General features: G+C 38.1%; 1 protein-coding gene across 1 annotated transcript; it reads left to right on the top strand.

The window, feature by feature from the left end:
• Window positions 1–341: 341 nt before the first annotated feature.
• LOC143875631 (DNA (cytosine-5)-methyltransferase 1A-like) lies at window positions 342–882 on the top strand. The gene is made up of 2 exons (XM_077377241.1): window positions 342–482; window positions 664–882. The coding sequence occupies exons 1-2, from the start codon at window positions 342–344 to the stop codon at window positions 880–882; spliced, it is 360 nt and encodes a 119-aa protein (XP_077233356.1).
• Window positions 883–12794: the final 11912 nt, after the last annotated feature.

Here is a 12794-nt window from a genome sequence, read left to right as displayed (position 1 = left end):
TTTTTTTTGCTCGGTAAATTGAGATTAGGCAGACCCCGACCAGAATATATTAAACAGAAAAGGAATTACAATCTAGCTTGATTGAACTAAAATATATTATAAAAATATATTAAGGGAAATGATATCAGCACAACCATGTTTTGATACTTGAACTAACTCATCTTGTCTTTTAACATTTTAAGAGTTGTCAAAGGGCATTACAGTTCCCAAGAAGCTTTCACAAGCCAATAAAAAATGAAAAGAAAAACTGAGTTTGTGCAAGTATTAAAGCATGGTAGTGCCAATATCAGTAACCTATATTAAAAAATGAGTGATGGAATGAATTGAAATGAAGGGCTACAATGGAGAAGTGCGGAGATGCAGATGAATGTATCTCAATTCCTGAGGCTGCTGAGTTTGCTGTGTTGCTTGATGAGGAGAAGATCAATAACCTGCAAATTCCAGGTCAAGTTGATTTCATCAATGGAGGGCCTCCATGCCAGGTCTAATAATCATACTTTTATTGTGTAACCTTTGGTCATTATTTTGGTTTGAGGATCACAAGCTGAGCACCATCACTAATAATTCTTAGTTTTGAGTAATTCATTATAATTTGGTGAAGGCCTATGTTTTTCTGCAGGGCTTCTCTGGTATGAACCGATTTAATCAAAGCACTTGAGCAAGGTCCAGTGTGAGATGATCGCTGGAGCTTATGGGGTTTCTCAGTCTCGAAGACAAGCATTCATATGGTCAGTTTCTCTAGAAGAGGTGCTCTCCGAGTGGCCAGAGCCAATGCACGTTTTTGCGGGTCCAGAGCTGAAAATTGCATTACCGGGAAACATTCAATATGCTGGCCTTAGAAGTACTGTTGAGAAATTCCCATCTATCTTCTTTTCGTTGTAAACAAGTTGAGTAAGGGTTGTCTTTCCATATATCACTGTGGAAACTACGGGAAAAACACACGTATCTCTTGAGTATTCATCAATCTTCACCGATCTCTCCTTAGTGGTATTTATTCTATGTGCTATCTCATGTAAAAACAAAAGAGGATTGGAAGTAAAACAACCCAAGCAAAAACTCTTTACCTCCTTCCATTTGCTGGTTTGATTTCCTCCTTTGGAACGCCTTCGAATCCAACAACCGGAGTGCTTTGTGATGATGTAAGGCCCCATTTTCACCGGAACACCCGAAAGAAGATTTTCTGTAATCTTGGTTGATTTTCAATAACAACAAGGAGTGCTTATATAAAGCAATTAGGAGACAAATATGGTATGTAGAAAGGATAAGAACTACGTAGAGGTTTTCCTAATATAATAAGTTGCCTAATATGAATAATTACCTAATCTACTACCCAATAATCAAATAGCCAGATCTTAATGGATATGAAATATTCTAACATATATTCAATCGCTTTTCTGATAGCCGACCGACTACCTTTTACCAGTATGAACAACAAAAGATAGTCTACTTGCAGCCGTAAAATAATAGATCTAAATTTATGATAACATATTAGATAAGTTCTTCAACAACCCACAAATTACCTTTTACCTGCTGGACTTTTCCTGACGTAATGGGAGGAAGAGACTAGACCTGGCAAAAGTGACCCGGACCCACGGATCCACCCGGCTCGCCTGTAAATAACGGTCGGGTCCATAATTAATGACCCGTTTGAATGTTAGCCGCGGGTCCACCCAGCCTGTCATAACTGTTCCGGGCCCGGTGGACCTGGCCCGCAAAAAAGTGGAATTCTTTTAAAGTGTTTTTCTGTCACAAATTATTGACGTTTGTCAGTCTTCTTTTTCTCTTTGACGAGAGACTTAATAGGAGGTGGAAAAAGACTTTTATCAGTCCTCTTTCTCTCTCCGACTACAGACTTAACAGGAGATGGAAAAACTAGGGGTGCAAGTTTGGTCCTGTCAGCCCTGACCCGCCCTGAACCCGAACAGGGTCAGGGCGGGATTTTCCAACCCTGAGGGCGGGTCAGGGTTCATTTTTTTAGACCCTGACTCAGCTCGGGTCGGGTTCTGGGTTAATGCCTCGGGTATCGTGACCAGGCCCGACCCTAAGTTTTCTATTATAGAAGTGAACCATCTGTGCATGTTTCATTGTTTCTTTTGCTAATGTTTTCTATTATCTTGGATTGATGTTTCTTTAGATTATTATTATTAATTGTCTCTGTTGCCCGTCATGTTGTTGAATTCCTATTGTCTTATTTTGTTCCCTTTCTTTGTTTATTGATCATTTTGTTCTATATGATTAGTGGTTGCTTTATTTTTGGCACTCTTAACAGGTATTTCCACTAGGGTCAATTAGGGCCAGCCCGGCCCGGCCCTGCCCAATAGTGACCCGTAAAATTCCGGGTCATTTTTTACCGGACCCGTTTGACTCAGTCCCGTACGGGTCGGGAGAAACCCGGCCCGGCCCACCCGTTTGCCAAGTCTAGAAGAGACCTTATTCAACATTTATAGCAGGGGACCACCACGTAGTAAATTTTAGTTAAAATGGCATTTATTTGAATATTTAAATGGAAGGTTATTTTAATGCGGGGGGAGGGGGGGGGGGAGGGGGGCGCAAAAACGAGATTTCGTTTGTAAAATAAAGACAAATCACTATGCTGCGACACATGCGCAATAAGCGAAGAAATGAGCTCAAAAACCCACGAAAAAAAACAATGAAAATGACCAAATGGTCAATTCCTCTTCGTGTTTATTTCGGAAATAGAGAACTATGGAGGAGCATGTCCCTCGTATGACAACGAGGCCCATTTATATAGTGCCGCTTGGAAAACACTCTAAATCCAATAACAAGAACTACAGAACATCCTTCCTTTCAACGAGCTGCCTCTTATGGCCCATATGGCCCATTTGTATTGTAGATTTTCAGCCAGGTTTTAGCTTGTAAAATCCAGGATTTTACAATCCTAGATTATAGAATCCTTGTATCCATATGGGTCATAAAAGAAGCATAGACCAACTCACTTTTTCTAGAAACAACAGTCACCTAGCAGCAGATTTTGTCAAGTTGCCTAGCAAATCCCCAATTTTATAAAAATGTGACCCCGAAATAGCTTTTTGCCAAGTTGCCTAGCAAATCCCCAATTTTATAAAAATGGGCATGGTGATTTTTTTCGTCACTCGTCAAGAGAGCGATGCAATTCAGTAAGGGGAAATGATATTTTTGCCCCTTTTATCACGAGAGACACCCATTTGCCAGTGTACTACTGGATTTTTCTGACATATAGTACATTAGCCCCCCTTTTGCCATTGATACAGTGACGCTGGGTGTCCCTGGTGATCAAATGATGCGTAAATATCACTTCCCTTCAGTAAGCCCAGTTTACAAATTAAAAGTAAAAAATTTATATAAATGCCTCATTTTGGGGAGTAGGTAAGCTGGGGTTTGGAGGAGACCTCTTCTAGTTTATTAGATAAAGAGAAAAATATTACATTCATGGGTATAAGACACCATCACTAACTTGAACACATGAAAGAGGAAGATCCAAAAACTCAAGATAGACAAAAATAGAACACTAAACCTAGGAGTTCAAACTACTCAACACTCTTGAAATACATAATCGGCTAGCTGGATGGAAGCATGTTGGACTCTTTGGGAGCATCTTAGGCAAATCTTCTTTAGTACCTTATGCCATGGTTCACTTGCTTTGGAGGGTGACGTCACTCCTCCTATCCTTTCCTTCTCCTTTTCCTGTAATTCCATGTGAGATACTTTGGATTCCTCCAGTTCTAGGCCCTCTCCTTCATTGTCCTCTAATATCAAATAGTAATTTTTTAGTTTAATATCTTTATAGGGGTGATATTTCCAGCACCTCTGATTGTGATGTCTCTGGCGGGGACTTCTTCTTCTAGGAGCCTATTCTTTTTATAATTAGGAAATGTTTAAATTCTAAATTAAAGCACTTACATCTTGCTCTTCACAAGTTATTAAGAACATGTGTTTGGAATATTATATATACCTTTTCAAACCATTGGTTTTTACATGCTTCAATCTTGAGATTGAGATCTCTGTTTGGCATTGGCATACATTTTTTTTGCCTAAATCCTAAAAAAAAGTGAAAGGCTACTATTAATACAAGGAAGTTAGGGTGGCGACGGAGCTTAGACCACTGAACCTGTTAGAGAACTTCAACCGAAATCGTGGGGCCAACTTTCACTGCACGAAAATTATGTTCCCCTGCCATCTTAGATAGGAAGTCCTCTTTTTCAATCTGGGATTTCCTTTCTGCTTGCTCCTCTCTCTTTATGAAAGCCTCTCGCCTTTCGAGATCCGGTCCATCATCAACTCCATCAGATCATGTATCAGAGCCGATATATAAAGATAGACAGGTGTACACACATCGGTGTGTGCACGTGCTTGCCTGCATGTGTAGAAGGGTGGTTTTAAGTGACTGCCTGTAAATCTCAGTGTTCTTGTAGTGACATCTCTCGCCTTACGCAGGAGCGTCTTACCTTGGACTTTATACATGAGTGGTTTCGGCTGAATATTTTGTGTACTATCACCATATCTCTCTCCAAAAGGCTGAATATTTTGTGTACATGAGTGGTTTCGGCTGAATATTTTGTGTACTTAAATAACTTATGACGATCCCTTCGAATAGGCACAAACCTATCACCAAATCTCTTCTACTAATAAGACTACCCAGTCGCAAAGTTTATTGAAGAGATGGTTTTTCATTTGCATTCATGCCTTTTGGAGAGAGATAAATATATGAGAATCAATTTCTATGTATATATGCTACGCTAGAATAAATATAATTTATTTAAATAGAGGCATTTAAAGAATAAATGGTTATAGTACTTGAGCAGGAGCAACAAATTTGTAATCTAATGGCTAGGGGATTTCTGGAAAGAAATAGACTAAATTGGTGGCAAATTTAAATTATTATTAGAGTGGCCTTCTGGGAATGTATTGATGCCAGGCATTTATATAAACAATTAGATTAAGAAGATTTTTTTGCCTTTAACCATATATAGTTTAACAAAGTTCAGGGCTGCAATCTAATTCCCCCACAAGTTAATTGAGAGTAAAATGGTTTAAATAGTTTAAGAAGGGCAATAGATTTATAATCTAATGGTGAAGGAATTCTTGAAAAAAAAAAGTTTAAATTTGGAGTTAAATTTACAATATTATTTGCAAATCATATAAGTTAAAGAATATGCCGATTTGTATATGTCTTGCTTATCTGATTTTCTAAGAACAGCTCAGCTAGGAACCTGAATATGTTTGCAGAATTATCAATATATTTCAAGCCCATCAATTGCAAAATCTTAAAATGTTTGTTCATAACTCAACTGTTATAGTTTCAATCTAGTAAGAATAAAAAAAAATGGCAGAAAATAAAGGAATGCATCCACACCCAAACACCCACAAAACTCCATCACCAATGAAGATGATTTCAAGCACGAATTGTGCTTGGTAATCTTTTGCAGACATTTCTTAATGATATCAGCTCATAAGCTGCAAGAATGAAAATAAGAAAATGAAACCAACAATGGAGCACGAATAATGTATTCGCCGAGGGCCTCTCACATATTAATGGCAGAGTAGTGTGGAATATTTTTTTTATAGAATGAGAAGACAATTAACAATCCCGGTGTTAATTCGCCGGGAACAGAACAAAAATACTAAAATTTGTAATCTAATGGCTAGGGGATTTCTGGAAACAAATATACTAAAATTCAGGGCTGCAATCTAATACATACGAGTTAATTGAGAGTAAAATGGTTTAAATAGTATAAAAAGGACGATAGATTTATAATCAAATGGTGAAGGAATTCTTGAAAAAAAGTCTGTTTGGAGTTTTTATATGGTGCCCGATCGTCATGTACCATGCTAGCAGTACCGCCCTTGATATTTGATCCAACAGCAGACCACTTTTTAAGAGGCTGCGGTTGGATCAAATATCAAGGATGGTACTTGCATCTTACCATCTACAAGGGACTTGACAGTTGGCCACCATATAATTTCTCATATAAGTTAAAGAATATGTAGATATGTAAACTTCTTGCTTATCTGATTTTCTAAGAAACAGCTCAACTAGGAACCTGAATATGTTTGAAGAATTATAAACATATTTTAAGCCCATCGACTGAAAAATCTTAAAATGTTTGTTCATAACTCAATGATTATGGTTTCAAGCTAGTAAGAGTGAAAAATTTTTGGTAGAAAATAAAACTCCTCCAGCAATGAAGCTGACTTCAAGCACGAATTGTGCTTGGCAATTATTTGCAGACATTTCATAATGAAATCTGCCCGTAAAGCTGCGAGAATGAAAATAATAAAATGAAAACCGCATTGGAGCACAAATAATGTATTTGCTGAGGGAATCTCACATATTGATTGCAAAGGAGAAGTACATAGTATTTTTTTTATAGAATGAGAAGACAATTAACAATCCTGATGTTAATTCCCCAAGAACAGAATAAAAAACAGGTGGTGAATGCCACAGTGGCAAGAGAAAACAAGTAAATGGAGAGAAACCAAATTTGAGGTTTCCTTTTTCTTCAAAATTAAAGCCGAGGTATAGTGTGGAGTGAGTCCTACACCCTGACTTTATAACCATGACCCACTTAGGATCCAGGGATTAGAATTTTGAGGTGCTGTTACTTTCATCGATCCAATCCAAATTTAATTTGTGAAGGTGCTGTTTTTTCTTCAAGTCGGCATTCGTGCCTTCCTTGGCATTTGTAACCTTCTCCAACTTTGAAATGTTAATGTCTCCTCTTGGGTTCCCTTTCCTTGGCTGATAGAGATACTGGTGAAAATGACTGACAATGTGAAAATGACTGACAATTTGGTCATTTCTAGTGTTTTTTGCATTTGGTGGAGATTCGATCTCACTTCCTTTTCTTATTGGGCACGGTCAAGACAGAGGATCCCATCTTTTTTACAAGACGGATTTCGGATTGTCGGATTATTTTTGAAAATAAAAGTGGGACTGGAATGACCGTTGATGTGACCCTTTTAATTGTGTATTTATTGCTTTTATGGGGATCGAAGCTCCCTCAATTTGTCTTTTAGTGGACGTTGCTCGAAGGCTTTTTTTCCCTAAACGGAATCCCGTTTTCCTAGCTGTGCTCTTTGTTTAATAATACTCATGTGAAGAATACATCTTATATCTTGATCCCAACTTGGTCAGATGATTTTAAGCCATCAAGTCTCATTTAGGTTTGGCTAAGAAGAGCTAAACTAAATATTTTATAAGCCTCCGTGCCTTTATCTTATGGGTAGATGTTCATTCAGCATTGGACCAGGATCATGCGGGTCGCCCCATGATGGCTTACATGATCATGTCTAGATTACACATGATCAATATAGGTTATCTTTCTGGTCATGAAAACAAGAGTTATTATTGTTTTATTTTAACACATAGCACAAAGAGAGAGACTGTTAGGGAGATCCTAAAATGGGTGAGTCTTCATTAAAGTTCTCATTTTAAAGTTAGTTTTTGTTATTGGGTTTTTGCATAGAACCCCTCTCGAGTGTACTCTCGTGAGTTGGACACAAAACTGAGCATTTGGACTGTGATCTTAAAGGAGATTGTCCGCCTAGTTGGATTGGGCCCTGTTCGGATTGCAAGAAAAACATTTCTGACCAGAAAATTTTCTTGGAATATTTGTTTCATCCCATGATTTAGAAGGAAATGATATGATTGGGGTTAATTTAGAAGGACGTCATTTTAAATTGAATAAGGTCGGTTCAATTGTACAATCTTTTATCCTATATAGATAAAGGATTTTTTTATCCATAAACTACTAATTATATTATAATTAGTCTGGGATAACCACAATTTAGCCAATAACTACTTAAAAATAATTCCCTAAAAATCCCTAAATACTACAGCACAAAGAGCAAGGCCACGAACAAAACTGGATTTCATTTGGAAAATAAAGATGGAACCATGTGTTGTTACACATACTCAAGAAGGGAAGGAAGTGAGCTTGATTCCCAACAAAATGCGAAAAAATAAAATAAAATATGGAAATGACCAAATCTTCAGTCAATTCAATTTTTGTGTTTATTTTTCAAATGAAATCCCATTTTGGAATTGTTTTCCTTTTAATCACTCTCCACCAGCATCTTTATTTCCGAAAATGATCCACGTAGAAGAACCAACCTAGAGCCTTAATTAGAGCCGGGTAGATTCCTTTCACCCATGAAGTTTTTCTAAAGGATTCATTTAGCCGACCCCAACTAGTTTGGGACAAAGGCCGAGTTGAGTTGAGTTGAGAACTAAGGAGGATCATCCCTCGTTCGCCCCTTCTACGACAACAAGGCGCATTTATTATCTCTCTAATAGATGAATCTTTCCCAACAACCATTTTTTTGGCTCCGGTGTGTACCTCGTGGATGTGATCAATAGTGCCGATCTATCTGGTGATCACAACTTGATCGTGTGATCTTAGCCTCTTGAGCCATAAAGCCTCTATTAATGTTATGCCAATACAAGCTAAATCATTGATTTTTGCAATCTTTTATCATATGGATATCATGTGGACTAGGAACAATTAGGAGATCACATAAACGACCGGAAAACACTTCCAAAGTAGAAATTTTTCTGGAAAATTAAGATAAACTAAGTTGAAAATGAAAATATGACCGACGATTTGGTCATTTCCAATGTTTTTAGTGTTTCGTGGGGATATGCGTTCAGTTCTCGGGCATGTGTCACCATACATGATCCCGTCTTTTTTTAGAAAACAGATTTCCGTTTTGGTGGTAGCACTTTAAAAGATCAACGGTCTTGATTAGACATACATACCAATTGTGGGACTAAAATTGATAATTTGGATTGTCCAATTATTTGTCTAGTCATACTCATGCGAAGAATAGTTTCTTTTTTTTTGCTCGGTAAATTGGGATTAGGCAGACCCCGACCGGAATATATTAAACAGAAAAGGAATTACAATCTAGCTTGATTGAAGTAAAATATATTATAAAAATATATTAAGGGAAATGATATCAGCACAGCCATGTTTTGATACTTGCACTAACTCATCTTGTCTTTTAACATTTTAAGAGTTGTCAAAGGGCATTACAGTTCCCAAGAAGCTTTCACAAGCCAATAAAAAATGAAAAGAAAAACTGAGTTTGTGCAAGTATTAAAGCATGGTAGTGCCAATATCAGTAACCTATATTAAAAAATGAGTGATGGAATGAATTGAAATGAAGGGCTACAATGGAGAAGTGCGGAGATGCAGATGAATGTATCTCAATTCCTGAGGCTGCTGAGTTTGCTGTGTTGCTTGATGAGGAGAAGATCAATAACCTGCAAATTCCGGGTCGAGTTGATTTCATCAATGGAGGGCCTCCATGCCAGGTCTAATAATCATACTTTTATTGTATAACCTTTGGTCATTATTTTGGTTTGAGGATCACAAGCTGAGCACCATCGCTAATAATTCTTAGTTTTGAGTAATTCATTATAATTTTGCTGAAGGCCTATGTTTTTCTGCAGGGCTTCTCTGGTATGAACCGATTTAATCAAAGCACTTGAGCAAGGTCCAGTGTGAGATGATCGCTGGAGCTTATGGCGTTTCTCAGTCTCGAAGACAAGCATTCATATGGCCAGCTTCTCTAGAAGAGGTGCTCTCCGAGTGGCCAGAGCCAATGCACGTTTTTGCGGGTCCAGAGCTGAAAATTGCATTACCGGGAAACATTCAATATGCTGGCGTTAGAAGTACTGTTGAGAAATTCCCATCTATCTTCTTTTCGTTGTAAACAAGTTGAGTAAGGGTTGTCTTTCCATATATCACTATGAAAACTACGGGAAAAACACACATATCTCTTGAGTATTCATCAATCTTCACCGATCTCTCCTTAATGGTATTTATTCTATGTGCTATCTCATGTAAAAACAAAAGAGGATTGGAAGTAAAACAACCCAAGCAAAAACTCTTTACCTCCTTCCATTTGCTGGTTTGATTTCCTCCTTTGGAACGCCTTCGAATCCAACAACCGGAGTGCTTTGTGATGATGTAAGGCCCCATTTTCACCAGGAACACCCGAAAGAAGATTTTCTGTAATCTTGGTTGATTTTCATTAACAACAAGGAGTGCTTATATAAAGCAATTAGGAGACAAATATGGTATGTAGAAAGGATAAGAACTACGTAGAGGTTTTCCTAATATAATAAGTTGCCTAATATAAATAATTACCTAATCTACTACCCAATAATCAAATAGCCAGATCTTAATGGATATGATATATTCTAACATATATTCAATCGCTTTTCTGATAGCCGACCGACTACCTTTTACCAGTATGAACAACAAAAGATAGTCTACTTGCAGCCGTAAAATAGATCTAAATTTATGATAACATATTAGATAAGTTCTTCAACAACCCACAAATTACCTTTTACCTGCTCGACTTTTCCTGACGTAATGGGAGGAAGAGACTAGACCTGGCAAAAGTGACCTGGACCCACGGATCCACCCGGCTCGCCTGTAAATTACGGTCGGGTCCATAATTAATGACCCGTTTGAATGTTAGCCGCGGGTCCACCCAGCCTGTCATAACTGTTCTGGGCCCGGTGGACCTGGCCCGCAAAAAAGTGGAATTCTTTTAAAGTGTTTTTCTGTCACAAATTATTGACGTTTGTCAGCCTTCTTTTTCTCTTTGACGAGAGACTTAATAGGAGGTGGAAAAAGACTTTTATCAGTCCTCTTTCTCTCTCCGACTACAGACTTAACAGGAGATGGAAAAACTAGGGGTGCAAGTTTGGTCCTGTCAGCCCTGACCCCGAACTGAGTCAGGGCAGGATTTTCCAACCCTGAGGGCGGGTCAGGGTTCATTTTTTTAGACCCTGACTCAGCTCGGGTCGGGTTCTGGGTTAATGCCTCGGGTACCGTGACCAGGCCCGACCCTAAGTTTTCTATTATAGAATTGAACCATCTGTGCATGTTTCTTTTGCTAATGTTTTCTATTATCTTGGATTGATGTTTCTTTAGATTATTATTATTAATTGTCTCTGTTGCCCGTCATGTTGTTGAATTCCTATTGTCTTATTTTGTTCCATTTTTCTATGTTTATTGATCATTTTGTTCTATATGATTAGTGATTGCTTTATTTTTGGCACTCTTAACAGGTATTTCCACTAGGGTCAATTAGGGCCAGCCCGGCCCGGCCCGGCCCATCCCAATAGTGACCTGTAAAATTCCGGGTCATTTTTTACCTGGCCCGTATGACTCGGTCCCGTACGGGTCGGGAGAAACCCGGCCCGGCCCACCCATTTGCCAAGTCTAGAAGAGACCTTATTCAACATTTATAGCAGGGGACCACCACGTAGTAAATTTTAGTTAAAATGGCATTTATTTGAATATTTAATTAAATGGAAGGTTATTTTAATGCGGGGGGGGGGGGGGGGCAAAAACGAGATTTCGTTTGTAAAATAAAGACAAATCACTATGCTGCGACACATGCGCAATAAGCGAAGGAAATGAGCTCAAATACCCACGAAAAAAAAAACAATGAAAATGACCAAATGGTCAATTCCTCTTCGTCTTTATTTCGGAAACAGAGAACTATGGAGGAGCATGTCCCTCGTATGACAACGAGGCCCATTTATATAGTGCCCCTTGGAAAACACTATAAATCCAATAACAAGAACTACAGAACATCCTTCCTTTCAACGAGCTGACTCTTACGGCCCATTTGTATTGTAGATTTTCAGCCAGGTTTGAGCTTGTAAAATCCAGGATTTTACAATCCTAGATATAGAATCCTTGTATCCATATGGGTCATAAAAGAAGCATAGACCAACTCCCTTTTTCTAGAAACAACAGTCACCTAGCAGCAGATTTTGTCTTATTCATTTGATTCATATGACGTATCTGGTCTCTCCTAAAAATGTGAGCCCCGAAATAGCTTTTTGCCAAGTTGCCTAGCAAATCCCCAATCCTTACTATTCTAAAAGCCTAAACCCATGTATTTTCGTCAACCAACTTTTTATATAATTCCCTACCCTTGTCTTTTAAATCTTCCTCCTACATCCCAATTTGGCCAGGACAATTTTGCCATTTCCTTAGTGATTTACCTTGAATGTTGAATCTTCGTCACGTGCTTTGACGTTGGTTAATTCCGTCTGTATCCCTCTGCTTGGGTTTCGTCTGCTTTCCTGCTATGTCCTTTTTTGCCTGGGCATATTTGTCATATTAGTAGTTTTGCTTTTTCCTCGCCACATGTCTCTCGCACATCGCATGTGACGTCTCCTAGCTTTTAGCCTGTGTACGTGTCCCGGTTTTCCTTTCCTACTTTTTACGTGTAAAAAAACAAAACAGGGAAGAGGAAAATTTGGTCTGCGCCTTCTATCCGGGCCATTTCGGCATTTTTCATCCTTGCTTTGCCTCTGAACATAAGTTCTCATCATTTTTCCTTAAATTTTCTTCTTTTTTCTGTAAACATTTCATGAATCTCATGTTCTCTAATCTGGTTATCTATTTTTTTTTCCAGGTTTTGAATCTTCTAATGGCGTTTCTAAAGATGAGTCTCATGTGCATGTGAGTAAAAAATAGCATAAAGGACACTGGAAGTTGCAGAGAACTTGAATACAGAAAATCATGACCATAAAGTAAGGGTTTAAAATCTAAAACTTTATTTTATTTTATGGGTATTTTTACTATTTTGAATTTCTGGGACATGGGTTTGATCAGCTGAATTTTTAGGGCACATTTATTTTTAGTGATGTGAATTTTTAGGGCACATTTTATTTTAGTGAAGTAAGAGATGATTATTTTGTTTTATAGGATGAAAAATAGATATACATGGTTTGTTTGTCACGGTCAGTCATTCCAGCC

The sequence above is a fragment of the Tasmannia lanceolata genome, unplaced genomic scaffold (assembly GCF_043159265.1).
Source record: "Tasmannia lanceolata isolate RefF3 unplaced genomic scaffold, GAP_Taslan_0.1 ptg000004l, whole genome shotgun sequence".
Taxonomy (NCBI): domain Eukaryota; kingdom Viridiplantae; phylum Streptophyta; class Magnoliopsida; order Canellales; family Winteraceae; genus Tasmannia; species Tasmannia lanceolata.
This window is presented reverse-complemented; position numbering and strand designations above follow the sequence as displayed.

Bases quoted from the DNA above. Each gene is read 5' to 3' on its own strand.
- LOC143875631 (XM_077377241.1), top strand. From the start codon at position 342: ATGGAGAAGTGCGGAGATGCAGATGAATGTATCTCAATTCCTGAGGCT. The intron at 483-663 runs GTCTAATAATCA...CACTTGAGCAAG, and splicing joins ATGGAGGGCCTCCATGCCAG to GTCCAGTGTGAGATGATCGC.